General features: G+C 40.5%; 1 protein-coding gene across 1 annotated transcript in view; it reads right to left on the bottom strand.

Annotated features, from left to right (window-relative positions):
• Nucleotides 1-1,207: 1,207 nt before the first annotated feature.
• SRGAP1 (SLIT-ROBO Rho GTPase activating protein 1) overlaps nucleotides 1,208-17,399 on the bottom strand; it is a 123,841-nt gene continuing 107,649 nt past the window's right edge. Inside the window, exons 15-22 of the mRNA XM_056847298.1 lie at nucleotides 14,535-14,669; nucleotides 13,590-13,695; nucleotides 13,262-13,486; nucleotides 11,973-12,052; nucleotides 9,583-9,763; nucleotides 7,814-7,948; nucleotides 7,067-7,412; nucleotides 1,208-1,778 (exon numbers count right to left, since the gene is read on the bottom strand). Coding sequence (XP_056703276.1) covers nucleotides 1,401-1,778; nucleotides 7,067-7,412; nucleotides 7,814-7,948; nucleotides 9,583-9,763; nucleotides 11,973-12,052; nucleotides 13,262-13,486; nucleotides 13,590-13,695; nucleotides 14,535-14,669 — 1,586 coding nt within the window. The 3' untranslated portion in view covers nucleotides 1,208-1,400. The remainder of the gene's footprint in view (nucleotides 1,779-7,066; nucleotides 7,413-7,813; nucleotides 7,949-9,582; nucleotides 9,764-11,972; nucleotides 12,053-13,261; nucleotides 13,487-13,589; nucleotides 13,696-14,534; nucleotides 14,670-17,399) is intronic.

Genomic DNA, 17,399 nt, shown 5'->3' with positions numbered 1-17,399 from the left:
GAAAACATTCAGCTAGAAGAACAGCAGCTTCCTCAAGTGACACGTGCTATGAAAAAGGAAACTCCTTATTTATATCCTGTTTTGAGTGGGTCTACAGATATCAGCACAATCTCCCCACCCCCTCTTTTTCAAAGTGTTTACACTCAAAATGTTATATTCATATGATATCCATTAAGTGGCTGCTTAGTAATATACAATACATTCTCCTGTGGACTGAAGGTGACCTTATAAAAAACATTCACATAAATTATATGGCTTAGTGTTAGTTTGTGCATAACAGTGGTAAAGTTAGTTCACATGTAATGACACTGAAGATCCTATGCAACTTGATTGCTTTCCTTCGTATATAACACCCAGATGAAGAAAGGTACTGACATAATCTTTTGGAAAAAGAAAAGAGGTTCTGGTAGCTTTTATTCAGATTGTAAAGCAGGAAACAACAGCTTGGCCTATGAACAACCTCTTGCCTCAACAGAAAGAGTTATTCCAGTTTAGAAATAGATAAATTCATTTAGTAAACAAACTCCAGAAACACGCTTTTGCTAAGTAGAATCCAGCAGCTTCAAACTATAGGCATCACAATCTTAAACATTTTCATCCCAAGTCCGTACAGCAATAAGCCCAAGGAATGTGTTGTCAAAAACAATTGTTCAGCTACAGCTTTCTATCTGCAGAAACATCCAACCAGCTGGCTCAGGATTGGAAACAAGTTTTGCAGTGAATTGCTTGAGACGTATTGGTGACTGAAAAATCAAGCTGAATTGCAAAACTAAAAGCCTATTAGAAATTACCCCACATGGTCCTAGCAACAAGCTTTAACTGATCTACAGCTGCCATCTAGATCAGTGTCAGAAGCAAATGCATCCCTGTTATTAAGCCAGTTGGCTGTCCTAACGCTGCCAGCATGCTCACCCACCTTTTAAAATGAAGCACCACTAGGATTCCACTTCCCCATGTCACTTCCTATAGGTTACTCGACAATTCCCAGCTGCCACCCTTCTTTTTCATGTCAGAACCGGTAACACAAAAGTAGACAAATCCATTAATGAATCCCATTCAAGTAACCGTTTATCAAGATTCCTTTAAAAAGTCTAAAAACTACAGTAGTAAATTGTACTACGTGGGATGCTGGCTGTGACCTGTGGTGCTTTCATTAGATAAGGTGTAGAAGTTCAAGTAAAAGTATGTGTCCCTGTTGTTTTAAAATGACAGACAGAACTGTCCAGTTTAAAAACTGAACCCATGTTAAATGCCCATGTTAATGTTGAGATGCTACATTAAAAACAAAACTTTCCCCATTATAAACATAAACCAGAGGAGTTATGGAACCACAAGACAGCTACCGGCAATCCATCCTCTCGGCGGGTCACTCCATGCTCGTCACGTGAGCTGCTTCATCTTTACATGGTGCAGGACTTGTCTGCTGGACCTTGGGATGAAGAGGAAGGGCCAATGCTTGGGTTTGTTTTTGGAAGAACTATGGGTTTTGGCCTAAGTGCAGGTGGTTTCAGCTGCACTCCCATTCTGGGTGCCACCATGGGCTTGAACGTACTCATGGTGTCACTAGAAGAGCTAGTGCTACGTCGAATATGAGGCTCAGTGCTTCTTAACATGACGTTGTGAACTGGGCTCAATGATTCTGTTGAGGTGGTGCTAGAAGGAGAATGTTTCATTTGTTCCAAGGTATCCAGCACTACATCCGGTGCATGTTTTGCAGAACTCTGACGCTCCAGTTCTCGGAGTTCATTCAAAGCCGTGTTCATTGTTTCTTCAATATCCTGTTCAAAGGGAAAAGTAATTGCTGAAATTCAGTAATGAACACCAAATAAAGTACTGGGAATGTGTCTTTATGTGTTTGCACATGTGTATCTATATAGCAGACCAAATATGATAAGTATTATTTTAGTCATGTGAATATTTTAGCGCAGATGTATAGCATATCTATGAAACAGTTTGGCCCCAATTCTGCTTAAAGTTAGTGATGTCCTAATAAAACCAATGGCATGAGTTAGCTATTACATCTGCTCGTTTTCAATAGGATTTAGCAATGGCTAACTTTGAGTAGTTTGGGGCCTTTGACTTAAGCAGGCATCAGCAGAAAGAGCCTCAGAATGGAAAAGATAAAGCAGCTGTGGGGACATAAGATAGGTAAGTGTCTTACTACAAAGAGGGAAATTGAATGCCACTATAAGAGATATAACTGATGTAAAATAATTTTAATTGATTTTATGCTTTATTAATTACACTTAAGTACATGTGGAGATTACTGAAGTCTGAAAACTTGACATTTTGGCTGCTCCTACATGGAGCTGATTGTTTTTTCAGGGGCATTTGCAATAGCAATGGAGCATCCACACTGGGTGATTGTTGTGTTTTGCACCCGCAACCCCTTGTGCCCCTCATTCCGCTCCTCTCCTGTGCCATCAGAGATGTTTTTTGCTGGCTTCTAAAAAAAAGGTTATGGGTATAGCACTATAATACTGCAATATATGTCCTACTGATTTTTTTAAAAAAGCTTTCAACAAGCTCGCCAGCAGTGGTGATGGTGGGTTAGGAATGGTGTTTATGAGAAATGGGAGGGAAAGGGGTGGATGTGGGTGGGTAGGGTTCAGAAGCCCACATCTTCCCATCCACATGTGGATTAATTCGCTTCGAATCTGGTATTTCCAGAAACATTGAATCAAAGCAGGTTGTGGAAACACAGTAGTAAAAGAGGGAAAACCATTGAAGGTAATGGAAGGGGAAGGGGAGGATGACATTTCATGGATGCTCCAAAAACCTTTGCTGTAGTTTGAGTGCCTGAGTGGAGTAAATCATTCATATGGAAGCCTCTGAAGGAAACTTATTAAATGGTAAGTTATTAATCATTGTTGGAATAAAGGCCATGTTTAATATTTCCTTTTTCATACTCTTTTATAGTAGCACATCAGAAAGAAAATATGGCCTCAAAAAAAAACCTTGTGCTCATAACCTTATAATATTAACCCCCACCAATTACCCACTAAACCAGTTCAAACTTGCCACCCAAACTGTTTGCAACAGTCTGAATGCAAAGGACTGCTTCTGGTTTTATTTTTTCAGAGAACATGCTTACTAGTTTCAACTGCGACAGACACTATACAGTAGACACTTCACTGCTAAAGCTTTACCATGTGAAGTATAAAAAGCTTAAAGCCAAGGACAAAGCGTGAATAAGAGGCACTCAGAAGAAGAGTTGGTTTTTATTTGCCAACTTTCTCTCCCACTTAAGGAAGAATCAAAACGGTTTACAATCACCTTCCCTTCCCCTCCCCACAATAGACACCCTGTGAGGTAGGTGAGGCTGAGAGAACTCTAAGAGAGCTGTGACTAGCCCAAGGTCACCCAGCTGGCTTCGTGTGTAAGCGTGGAGAAATCAACCCGGTTCACCAGTCTAGCATTCGCCACTCATGTGGAAGAATGGGGAATCAAACCCAGTTCTCGAGATTAGAGTCCACCACTCCAAACCACCACTTTTAACCACTACACCATGCTTTTAACCACTACACCACAACAAGGTAAACGGGTCATAGATGTTTGCGAACAAGAAAAGCTCTGCTGGTTGAAGAAAAGCCATAGTGATGAAGCAGCCTGGGAAACAGGGGAGGCAGCTAGATTATGGTGGAGGGGTGTGGGGAGGCAGAAGGAGAGCAGGAAAGCTGAAGCGAGCCAATGAATAAGAGGATCAAGAGGTGGCTTATTATTTCAAAAACAGTTTTGCTAAAAGAGAAAGAACACTAAGTGTGGAAGCCATTTGGTCATCAAGAGTTACAAATAGATTAAACAAGAACAATACCAGGTGTTTCTTGCTTGCTTGAAGCACAATTCCTATGCTTTAGTTCAAGGGCCTTTGGAGAGAATTAAAAAAAGAAGAATGAATGCTATACAACTGCTAGCATCTGTAGCTGAATATTCTGTGTTCAATCATAATTTTTTTCTGTCAAGTTTCAGCTTATTTATGGCAACTCCATAGGGCTTTCAAGGCAAGAGACATTCATAGGTGGTTTGTCTCTGCATCGTGACCCTGGTATTCCTTGATGGTCTCCCATCCATGTACTAACCAGAGCCAACCCTGCTTAGCTTCCGAGATCTAATGAGTTCAGGCTAGCCTGGGCTATCTAGCTCAGGTCAATCATGAAGGAAGTAGTCTTGCTGCAATCTTTTCGTAAGGAAGAAGGTTTTTAAAAAATAAATGAGATGGGAAGCAGACAGGATCTACGAAAATTTTAAAATCCCAAGCAGAGGCTCCAGAAATGGTGGGCTGGTGCAGAGTGGGGACAGGGGCAGATGTGCATTTCAAACTTTCAGAAAAGCTAGCACTTCTTAAGTGCTTTAGAACAATGTTTGTGAAGCCATAAGGAGATGCGTGTGCATGCATGCAGGCATACAAACAGGGCAGAGAGTTACTGCTGCTCAGCAGCAGTGTCACCACTGGTACTGTCCAATAGCAGCCACGAGACTTGCACAGCCACATTTGACACAGCCTTTGCATTGACAATAGATGCATGAGTTGGGAATCACATTTTGCCCTGCTTGCAGTTTGCTGGGAAAATGGAACATCCTCAGCAACAAGAGCATTTCATTAAGGTCGAGCTTCTGAATTCTGAATGCAAAGTAGGAACCACAAGTGTGACCTCATTACAATACTTGTTGCCCTATATACGGATAATCTGAGAAGACCATAAGCGCTGTCTTTGTAAATTACTGAGCTGCATCAAACTTCATAGTAAAGGAGGCTAGAACCTGCTAAAAATGGTTTCAGAAAGTATATTCACAAATAATCTTCTAATCAAAGAATGTACAGTTTGAAAGAAAAAAAAGTTGCTGCATGTTCTGTAATGGGACTGCGTTTTTATGATGCTGATGGTACACCCTTTGCCCATATAAAAGTCCAAGTGCTGTTATCTGAGGGTTGACTCACACACAATATTGGGGCCACAATGTCACTTCATTAGCTATCTTTGATGACAAAAATCAGGTTAGCAAGGGCTATGTTATTTGTAAGCGGCCTCTTTGTATATCTCTAATGCTGGAATTCTGATAGGGCAGAGCCTTTTCAGCAGAGGCAACAAGACTCTGGAATGGTTTTGAGGAAAGATTGTGTTGCTTTTTCTCTGCTAACATTTCAGAGGCAAAGATGGCACTTTTCAGAAAAGAATTTGATTTCTGAGTATATTCTTTAGCTTCTGCTCTCTTCTGCAGACATATTAATTTGTATGCTGCAGTTGTTCCAACATTTCGTTTGGGTTTTAATTGGTAGTGTTTTAGTTGATTGTTGCTGGCTGCCTTAGGAAATGTACTAAGTCAAAAGGTACGATATCAGTAGAATTAACAAAAAGAGAATCCCGCTAATACAGGTTTACAATCTAAAAAAAAGATATGCAAATAAAAAGAAAGGGGAAGGAGCTAAAGAAAGACAAAGAGGAAAGATAGCACTTAATTTAAAAACAAGAATAATTAGGAAAACAATGTGAAAATAGGTTGGTCTTGAGACGAATATTTGGGATGGGGCCATGGTTAGCAGAAGAGCATCTGCTTGTCATTCAGAAGTTCCCAGGTTCAATCCCTGGCATCTCCAGTTAAAAGGACTAGGCAAGTAGGTGATGTGAAAAACCTCTACCTGAGACCCAGGAAAGCTGAGGCAGTCAGAGCAGACAATACTGGTCTTGATGGACCAACGGTCTGATTCAATATAAGGCAGCTTCATGTATTCATGTGAGACATTTTCTAAAGAATGGGGGGACTGGATTTTATAAATACCAAGAGACAGAAAGTTCCTAAAGGATCTGGAGGTGTGAGATAACCGATGTTACCTTTGAGCTAACTAAAAAACTGACACCAAAGTCCCTAGAATTACAAAAACAGATTTTTGAAAGAAAGGTAGACAAGTGCAATTATTTAAAATCAAGAAATAAGTTTTTAAAATTAATACGACATGGAAAAGGAATTCAGGGCAACACGAAGGAGAAACATTATCATATTTACAACCAAGCTGAACATTGAAAAATAGATACAAGTGCTTTTAGATTAAATCAAGGAAGACCAACAAAATGGCAACAGAATAATCAAGCACAAGTAAAATAGAAGAATAAACCAGGGTTTCAGTGGTATCTTCCATCTCCTTCATCTGTCTCATATCCAGGCATCTTGCAAAGACACAGAGGACATGTATACCAACCATGTCACCAAGGCCTGGTCTCAAGTGCTCCCCTTGCCTGACATGGTCTGAGTGACTTTCTGTATATCACAAGCAACAGCCATTGCATCTGAATTAGCAAACTAAGCTCTCCCACCCACAAAAAACCAGGATTGCAAACTATGGGTTATTTATTTATTTTATTTAAAATGTTTACACCCACTTTTCCACCCTCAACAGGGCCACCAAGGGGGCTAACAGATTAAAAACGTAATAAAAACAAAATTTTAAAACCAAAGCTAAATTACACACACAAAAAAACATAAAAGCTAAATTACACACACACACACACACACACACACACACAATTAAAACAGGGCAGGAAGGAGGGATCACTGAGGAAAAGCCAGATGAAATAACAAAGTCTTTCACTTTGACCCTGGTTTGCAATCTTACTTTACAGGGCACACATAGCAGGGAAAGGTGGTCTAGAAATATTTTAAGTAAACAAAATAAATAGGAACATAGTTTGCTGATTCAGCTATAATGGCAAAATATTATTGATGCTAAAGTGGAAGGTATTAATTGACTCTGAGCTCATGGATTGAAGGAAGTGTGTGACCTCAGGGCTTATTATCTAGCACCAAACCTGGCTTAGCATTTCACTTGAACCATGACAAAGATAATCATAACAGAAAATCCCCTTTTAGAGTGGCAAGGTATCATAACCAGTCAATTTGGACACAGATATTTTGGCTGCAAAAGTAAATATACTTCGTCGGTATATGAAAAAAGGAAAGAATACAAGAACAGTAACTGCACAAATGAGAAGCGATATTTGTAACAAAAGCTCACACTACCGTCCCCTTAACAGAAAATGCAACAGTGCATTAATTAACAAACAAGGCCCACCTGAGCAATTGATTCTGGGTCCAGTGGTTTGTGATCATTGAAAACTGGGTACTGGCCAGATGACGTCGATCTCCTAATTGGAGGGCTGTCGATTTTCTTCAGTGACTCATGCCTGCTAATATTGGTCAGGCTGCCATGACCAGGCCTACGCCTCCTCTCTGGGCTGTCTGTATTGAGGCTGCGGTTTTGAAGGACAGCTCGGGAAGTGCTGTGGCTTGCCATACTGGGGGAGCCTAACTCCAGCGATGAATTAGCAAGGCTGTGTGGCGGATGAACTGGACAGTGCCCATCACTGGTCCTGCCAGGGCGTCTCCCAGGAAGTGGGAGTTCGTTTTTCTTGCGTTGCCTGCACAGTAACAGACAGAAATCATGGGAGATCAAACTAATCTCTAGATAAAGAATCCCTGGCATTACGAGATCAAACAATTTGCTGATATAGTGCAGTAGTAAGAGGATGTGAGCTATGATGACATTAGGTCCCATATTACCTTCACCTTGAAATTTCTAAGTGATCTTAGGCAAGCCACTCAAAATCCTAAGTAATAAAATTGGACTCTCTTATATGATTGTTGCCGGGACTACCAAGATCACGTGTGTGATAAACTCTCAACTGCCACACAGTGACAGTATCAATGCTAAGGAAATACAGTTTCTTACTATTTAGTTAAATGGCTTTTAAATTTAGTAATCTACCTTGAGTTTCAGCGTGGAAGGTGGACTATAAATAAAGTAAGTAAATAAATTTACCTTCCTAAGAAGATATCAGAATGACGATCAGTTGGCGAATTCATATCTTTAGATGAAGACTTGTCCTCTGTGATTGGCCCACTGCTGGCTTCACTATCTCCTTTCTGGCTCAGTGTATCTGAGAACGTATCATCCCTGAGTAGAGAAAATACAACATTATGCTTGAGAAACTGATGTTCTTGAGATGGAAAGAATAACCGCACTCCTGACTTTTTTCTTTGTTACACCCCTTGAGCATCTTTCAGATTGTCTCACTCTCACTACCAACCATTTTAATGATTCTTTTTGTAGCCATGAAGTACTTGCATGGTTAAGGGATGTCGACTATGAAGCTGCTATAGGGGAGGGGGAAGAAACGCTCCACAACTGGATTATCCTCAGAAATATCGTACTTCAGAGTTTGGTTTCTAGTTTCAATTTTGTAAACGCCCCATGGATTATATTTAATATTCCAAATGGCAGCCAATACAGATTAGGCCGCAAAAAATAACACAATTTCAAATTACATTTAATAGCAGTGTTGATGCATTTAGTAGACAGAAAATGTAATTTCCAAAACAGAAGCTCTATTTTTATTTAAGAATAATGCTGAAGACTGTAGAAACAAAAAGTGCTATTTCATAATGTCTTGCTCCAACTCCTGTGTGCCGTAGTCCTGGGCGCAAGTGCCCTCCAGCAGCCTTTCTTCAGCAGGCCCAAAGATTGAGTCTCAGTTTAGAGAAAGGAGAGAGGTTCAGCTGTACCCTGAGCCCCCCCTCTCTGGCCTTGTGCCAGTCCTTTGGCTGCAAAGGCTTGGCCTGGCCCTTCCTCAGCTATCCCTGGGAGAGGATTGTCTGGAGGCAGGCTGACCCTGGACTCCCCTAACACTCTCTCCTTAGGGGCAGGTCTATGGTGTTTGTAGGGAATCTGGCCCAATGGCATCCCTAGCCAGGCCTGCCCCTCTCCTGCCCTGCCCTCCCCTGAGGCTATAAGAGGCTGCTCTGCTAGCCTGCCCAGGCCTAAGCTGCTGCCGGCCTCCTTTGCTGGCCAGTTCCCAGGTGCATGCTGGGTGAGGCTATGGGGCAGGGCTGCTGGCCCTGGACCCATAATTTATGAAAAATTTGTACAGGCAATACATAACATAGAATTTGATCCTGAAAATGAAAATGGTTTTGAGTTTAATGCTGTGAGGTGGAAGGCTGGTATTATAATGCTCCTGTAATGTTGCCTTTTGCTTGCTCCTTCTTCCAGCTGCTGTGAGCAAAGTTCCTGCTTGCAGTTTCAGATAGACGGAGAAAGAACGAGTGCATACACAACAGGGAATTATGCAAACTTTTTTTTTGCATTAACAAATTATCCTACATTCTGATCCTTTGTATTGCAACATGTGAGCACATGAAGTTGCCTTATATTGAATCAGACCATCTGTCTATCAAGATCAGCACTATGTACTCTGACTAGCAGATGCTCTTCAAGATCCCAGGGTGGAGGCCTTTCACATCACCTACCACTTGGTCCTTTTTAACAGCAGGTGATCTTTAACTGCAGGTGATCCTATATGCAAAGCAGATGCTATGCCACCAAGCAATGAACCGATCCTTTAGATCCCTATTCCCACCCCTAAACAACATCCCATTTCCCCCGCCTTCTGGCCTTCAGTGCAGAACCACAAGGCTACACAATTGTAGAATGAATGGCCTGAAGAAGTTCATTCAATTGGTAGAAAATATTGGACCAGGCTGGTCTGATTCAGTAGCTCAAGCATTTCAGAAGAATGAATTGTTGCTTACATATCCTGAACCACTATGTATTGGTGAGGCACAAGGCCATCAATTCCATTATGTCTTCCTTCCCACCAGTCATCAGAAGCTCGATGATATAAAAGCAGGGAGGCTCCTTTTTTGAAGGAGAGCTCTCGTGCAGATCTTCCTATGTAATCAAACTTGGCAATAGCTTCTATTGGTTCACATTCTGTGAAGAAAAGACAAACCCATAAAGATGATAAAATCTGAAAAACAGTTTCCAGCAATAAGGACCATGTAGCATGAATGGCTAATGAAAGCAAACTGAGGCCATTTATGCATGGCTGTTTCCTTGCGGTAACCCCACTGTCTACTTCAGGCCTTTGCCTTGATTATGCATGCATTTTCCGACTGTTAGAGGATGCTTCGCTCTCCCTGAGTGTTTCTGTGCGTTTTACTGGAGTTTTCTGGATGCTGGCTAAACATGAATCCAGAAAACGCAGCAAATTGCGCGAAAATGTGAAGGGAGAGCGAGGCGACCTCTGACGGTGGAAAAATGCAAGCATAATCCCGATAGATCACGATGAGTAGCCGTGTTAGTCTGTAACAGCAGAAAAGAGCAAGAATCTAGTAGCATCTTAAAGACTAACAAAATTTCTGGCACGGTATGAGCTTTCGTGAGTTACAGCTCAGTTTTTCAGATCCAGAAATAACTATCTAGAAATATTTATCAACAAATCTCAGGTGACATAGGACTAGCTGCCTCAGGAGTTGTTGAACCCTTTCCATACATTTCAAATACCTGTAGTGATACAGAGCAAGATTCGAGTCCAGTAGCACCTTAAAGAACAAACAGATTTCCAGGGTATAAGCTCTTGAGAGTCAAAGCTCCCTTCATCAGACCCTTCATCAGAGGGTCGAAAGCTTATACCCTGGAAAATCTTGGTCTTAAAGAAGCTTCTGAACTCGAATCTTGCTGTTCTACTGAAGACTTACTTGGCCACCCACCCACGCTATCTTGTAATGAGACATGCAGAGACTAAAAAGAGTCTTGGGATCTGTAAGGCAGCTAGAAGCATGGAATTCTCTAGGACAAGTGTACTGGCTTGCTGCCAGCAGTGTACATATAGGGACAGCCCAAAGCATTTCACTGTCCCAAGCCCCTTCATCCTTTGCTGGTGGGCACCAGGTGTAGTGCTTCTGAATCTTGCCTTGGAGCTCAGCAGGAAAGTAGCAGAAAAGGCGCATGTGGTATGAAGAAGAAGAGTTGGCTTTTATATGCTGACTTTCTCTACCACTTAAGAAAGAATCAAACAGGCTTAAACTCACCTTCCCTTCCCCTCCCCACAACAGAAACCCTGTGAAGTAGTTGGGGCTGAAAGAGTTGTAAGAGAGCTGTAACTAGTCTAAGGTCACCCAGCTGGCTTCATGGGTAGAAGTGGAGAATCAAACCCGGTTCTTCAGATTAGAGTCCGCCGCTCCATACCACCGCTCTTAACCACTACACCACGCTGTATGCTGCCCCTGCCAATCTGGGGCTCAAAGCAACCACTTGGATCATTTGGGTGAACCGTCACTATCTAAGTGGAAACACCAGTATTCTTTCATGGTCCTCCTCTAAATGCTTTTGATTTAGGGTCTGGACCAAAGTCTGTAGAATACTGCTTTCAGGTGGGAAATATTTTTGGCACCAAATTATTACAGCCGTTCAAAGCAACTTGATGAAAGAGGTCTTGTGATCTTTGGTGGAATGCCATGATTCCATCCACATACAGACCTCCAAGCCACAGTAATTAAAGTACTTATGGAAGAAAGTAAGTTTGGGCCACTTCTAAAGTCTGGATTTCAAAATAGTAGCTTATTGCAGTGTAAAAGAGTTCAATGCATCTTAAGAATGGCTTTATTGAAGCATGAGCTTCAGATAGCAGACCCTAAATCATTTGAATCAAGGACATTATGCAAGAGATTTGTGGTTGAGTGTGGGGCTAATCTTTGTAGGAAGCTGATCTTCGGCTGGGATGAGGGTAGGATAACAATCTAATAAATGAAATGAAATAAATAAATAATAACAATGATGAAAAAGAGGCCTTGATTGTTTTTCTTTACCATGGAAAACAAAAAAATTACTTCAGTTTAGCATCTTGCAAAACGGAATTTAAGATGGCATTTAGAACATCAAGCTGCACCAAAAAATGTTATGTGCTGATGAGTGCAGAAATTTTTCACTTGACCTTCCGGTAACTGTATTAACCAGGAAAGAAGCAAGGAAACAGCTGGATAATGACAGACTGATCAGTGTTACAAACAAAAATTATATATAAAAAATTTGAATCAAGGATATTATGTCAGACATTCTTTATTTAACATGAGCTGTAATGAAGAAAACAGCATTTCCTCTGTGAATCACCTATTCCTATGAACTGAAAAACAGGTCATACCATCCTCACTGGTGTGTGGCTCTGTACCAGCATCCAGGTCCACTTCTTCTAAGGTACCATGTTCACTATAAGGACTATCACTGCAGGCACAAAACATGTGAGTTAATACTTTGTGGACAGATATATGACTCATTAAAATCATCCAGTGAGCAATCACATCAAATCCCTGCTTCTCATATAATCACAATATTTTCAGTTAAGACAATGTGCTTTGTACCAGTCAGCCATTAAAAATAAATGTAACAAAAAAATCTAGATCTTAGAATATATGCAGACCATGTTATATTTTCTCTCTGGTTGAAATCAAATATTACTTTTAACCAAGATGTGTGCAAATCAGGCTTGTTGGCAGTTTAGAAAACAGAAGACAGAAGAAGGCATTGCTACTCCTGAATATAGTTTTTAATATATCAAAAGTTGCATCAAAAGGGATTGCTTGGAAATGAATGGTTCTCTCCACATTTCTCTGTCACTATCTGTCCCTGGCTGAGGAGTACAGTCTGGTCTTCAGCATTGCTTTGTTTATTCTATTCCATATTTTAACCATAATATCACTCTTCAACTTGCTACCTTACCCTCCTCTTCCCACCTGGTCTGTTCAGATGCTCCTTCCTGTCAAGCAAGGCATCCTGGTGTACCCCAAGAGCCCCAGCTTCTTCAAAGTCTACTGCATACACAGTCTGAGGGAATTTTGCAGCCACTTGGGAAGTGCTCCACTAACTGCTTTAACCCTTTTCTTGAACCTGGGGCAATGTCAGGATCTAAGGCTAAACGTACCCATATTTGAACTCCAGCAGAAGAATGAGCAGGCAAGATTTGGGGTGCGTTCCTATTTAAACGGCCAATAGGAACCAGAGAATTATTGCTTTTGTCTATTTAGGTTGTATCCTACTGGGGACAGGAGGGGATCAGCTTCTGCTACAAAAAACAAACAAAAAACTTAGGTCTCATCTGTGGATTTCATTCGGGGTGCCCCCTATATCCCTCCTCCTAATTTGCAAACTAGCTCAGTTCTTCACAACAGTAGGGCCAATTTTTCAACAAATCTATGCAAGCATTTTCATTTCACATAACTGTGCCATCGGTGCTGAATAATTTGCCCATCTGCGTAAAGCTTTAAAGGCAGTAGAGTTGTAAAAAAATGTTTTTGCAATTGCTAAAATAGAGGCACAGCAATTTTTTTGACTGATCCAAAACATACTTTCAGGCATGTTTTTTGTTTATGTTATTTATACATAAATTGTCAAGCTAATGATAGCAGAAGACTTAAAGAACATCCTCTATCTTACCAGTAGTCATCTCCTGCCATACATTTTTCATAAACCGGGCCATCAAGCTCCTTAGCATCTGGAAAAATGGTCTCGTGATGAATGATGATAGTTTTGATTATTTCATTCACGTGAGCCTGGCATGACACCTGTTCTTGTATGTCTGGAACAGGCATTAGCGTTGGGCCAAAACAAATGGCCAGGTTGTAAGGATCCATCATATTTTCATCACTGTACTGCGAAAGGCTGTTTTTTCCCAATAAAAAAGAGGCAAAAGAAAAGAAGGCTTTCTGAAACAGATGTATTTCTCTCACCAATTATTTTGTTGCTGTGACAGGAAGATACTTACTGATTCAGGAAGGCAAAGAGATATCTCAGCACTATAAGGACAGATCTGGGCAAAGTAAGCAGGAGTTTACGTATGTGAAGAGCTCTCTCATAGAGATTTTCTATTCCTGTAAAGTACAAAGAAACAGCTCAGGCTTTATTGGCTATGTGATGGTGGAGGAGAGGACTGTATGAGGTGTGAAGCCAAACCATTTTTAAACTTCTCTGTCAATACTGTTTACATGATTATGTTCCAGTTGATAAGGAGTTTTTACTAATAATTTGATATACAATATACAATAAATATGACATTTCCCCAACCTTCCCCTTCCTAAAAAAGCCCCCTGGACCCCCCGAAACACTACCTCTGGTGGATCAGGGGTTGCCCATGAACAGTGCTCAGTATTATATTGTGATCAGCAGTGAAAGTGAAATTAGCAAAAAAAATCATCCCCCTGTCCTTGAGCCGGCAAAAAATTAAGTTTGGATACAAATGTATAAATCTTAAAGAGAAGAAATTAAATAGATTCTGGTCCAAAACATCAATGATTAAGTACAGGCTGTTTAAACAAAGTATAAATTGTTCTTTTGTTGGTATAAACCTGATGTTAATACAAAAAATTATTGATTAGTTATATTTGAATAAAAAATACTTCAATTATGTCAACTACTCAAAGTAGTATATTTGAGTACAACACAGTTATTTCCTTACCAAGAAGCAAAGAAGATGGAGGATAAATACAGTATAAAATACACTGCACGGGCAACACAGAGTTACGTTATATATTTTTCCTAAAGAGCAAGGAAGGCCCCCAGCAACATATCTGCGCATTACTGGATGTTCATATATATTTGCAGATGTCAGTAAATTATCTTAAGAAAAACTGAGATTATTTGTTTTTTGGGGGACAGCTACTATATTTGTGAAAATCTACTTTGAGAGGCCATAAGAACAAATGTAACTTACGGACGCAAGAAATAAGATCATTAAATCTTTCCTTAGGAAAGACAGGGTTCTCCAGCCCCCGGAAATAGAGCTTCAGTACTCCAGCAACTGAGTTAATGTCATGGTTACTTTGATCATCTGCCAAAGGATTTTCACCTGCAAAAATAAATCAAGTTAAACACTCACAAGTATTCTAGCGGAACAGCATTTTACTACATAGGAGTCCGAGGAGTGGTAAATAAATAATGACTGGTTTCGTAAGTCCCATCTGTGATTAAAATGAATGTAGTTGATTAAAATACACCTTCCCTTTGATTATGCAGACTGTTAATCAAGTATTAAGTTCAGAAACAATATACTGGGACAGACGTGCAAAGGTGGTCCCACTGAACTAGTAAAATAAACCTTTAGAGTCATTTCCAGTCAAGGCACATCCTAAAACAGATTTCTTCAAGCTGCACATCTTCTTTTGAGCTAAAATAGTAATTAAAGAGATTTCAAGAAATTGTGCACTGCAGTGTATTGCAATTACAAAGAATAGATTCTAAATGCCAAACCCCAGTAGGCAAATCCATGAGTTTAAAGATTAATCGTGTGTGCTTTAAGAGACATTGGTGGTAGGGTAACACTCTTAGCTAGTAATTGATAAATGAAAAAAAATCTTCAGTTAAATAATTGCAGATGATACTGGCTTAATAACTTCGACAAATCAAATCTTTGCAGAGTTAGAGCCCAATCAATTGAGATTAAAGGATATCCATGATTATTTTTAAAAAGCTTCGTTAAAAAGAACATAAAAGCAACCACAGAGCTGTGTGTGCATGTTGAAATTGGTTAGGTCACATCTCTGGGGGAGGTGTTCCAAATCCTTCCCCATGGGTTGTTTGTGCAATCTAATCTAAAGGTGTTTTTTGCCCCACAAGGAAAAATTCCAGCACCTGTGGAGGTGAGGAGAAATTTAGATCAAGGAAAATTGGTTAGGGAAAAGCATTAACCATCCTAGTTAATTCATTACATTCATTACTCTGGCTGCTTTCAAACAAACAAAAAAGTGGAAGTTCTGATCATGTATCTTGTCTAGTTTGGCATGCATTTTGAAATGCATCACCTGAAACAGAGTGATTCCAAAACAATTTACAATGTCTGAAAGGGAACTGTTCAAATTAGAAACAGGGGTGCAATTTTTCATCCGCTGGCTTGCCGGAGAAAAAGAGCAATTGCTGGAAGAAAGCAGACAAGAGACTGAGTGTTAGGTGAGGGAGTCCCACACTACCAAGAACAACAAAGGCTGTGTGTGCTGTTCCTTCCAGACCTCGGGCCTTGGGAAGAGACAGCAACCAGAACACTGAGACACTTTCTAGACAGGGTGAGGAAAGAACTGCTGGCAGCAGCTAGAAACAAAGGAAGGAACTGAAGGGGCAGAGGGTAGGAAGCAGGGCAGGGAAGAGACAGGGATTTAAAAGAATGATCTGCAGTGATGAATTAAACTCTTGACAAGTATTCTGTAATTTATTATTTCTTTCTCAAATTGGGTGTGAGGCTTTAGCAACAGGGATGGTGCAAACTATGTTAAAAGTCTTAGTGGAAAGAGATCTTTCGCCAGTTGGGGTTTATCCAGAAATGGAGCACTCAGGTGTAGTGAGTCCTTGCAGCTGTAGAATTAACTCACATTGTAAATGGAGATGAGTATCTACAACCCAAGGTGGAAATGATGAGTGTGTGGGAGCTCATGGGAGAATTGAGTGGTATGCATATTAAACAAGGCAGATGGATAGGAAAGAAGTGGTATGAGAATCAGATGCACCTACAACCCTAGCAGAGATAATTTTAGGTCCCAAAGGGCACAGGAAGATCTGGAAAGTTTAGATTGGCTTAGACTGGAGTAACTCTTTATAGCGCTGCGCTGATAAAGCATTTACTATGGAAGTCTCTAGCTGACCTAGCATAACAGTTAAAACATAGTAATAAGTAGGTTTTACCAACAAATGTTTATTATAAACACAACTGATATGCACAATAATCTACTACAATGTAGGTTCCAGTACGTTTGATTTCTTTTTGTTTTGTGGTCTTGTATTGGAGAGTGTAGCTGAATTATGTTAATTTCCACCTTTTCTCATTCTAGTTAAAGGATTGGTTCTCACCCTTCCCTATCTGTTTAACTCTGTAAATGTGAATATGAAAGTGCCCAATTAGATCGGGGGGGGGGGGAGACACAAGTGTTTAACTGCTATTTTTTTAAACAAATGTAATTACCTCTTTTTATCAGAATATGAAACAAGTGCAAGAGCCCATATCCTGACCCTGGGCATATAAACTTCTGTATTCAGGTCTCGATGCCTTTGGCTAGCTCTTATTGAAAAGTAGACATTTCCCAAGAAATCCTAACAAATGTATGCATCATCACAGCACTTTATACACGAAGAACCCATCAGAATCAATATCCAATTGCTGTTGTGGCAGCACCTTTCGATGTCACCTTCCTACTTCCTACAAACACCCTTGGCACTTAGAAGAAGATGTGTCTGAACTGGACAGCAGGGCAGACGGAGGATCTAAGCTAGCCCCCCAGTGCTCTTTTCCCTTTAGCCTCTCCTCCCTGACCATGACCTAGGCCTCAGCTTGGAACTGAATAGACCAGGTTAGAAGAGATGTTCCCCTGCACAAAGGTATAATGGGCAGGAGAAAAATTTAAGGATCACGATAATAGTACAGTACCATTCTCCAGATTTCCACAGAGCAAGAGCCTTTGATCAGCCTTGCTTCTGTCAATCAGCACTGCCCATTTTGCACCCTGTTGGGTATATTCAATATATTGCATACCTACTGCTGGCTTTCCTAGTCCCACTGTCTGCTTGCTTTGTGCTCTCTTGTTTACTGTGTACT

Source organism: Euleptes europaea, chromosome 3, assembly GCF_029931775.1.
Source record: "Euleptes europaea isolate rEulEur1 chromosome 3, rEulEur1.hap1, whole genome shotgun sequence".
In the NCBI taxonomy this organism is placed as follows: domain Eukaryota; kingdom Metazoa; phylum Chordata; class Lepidosauria; order Squamata; family Sphaerodactylidae; genus Euleptes; species Euleptes europaea.
This window is presented reverse-complemented; position numbering and strand designations above follow the sequence as displayed.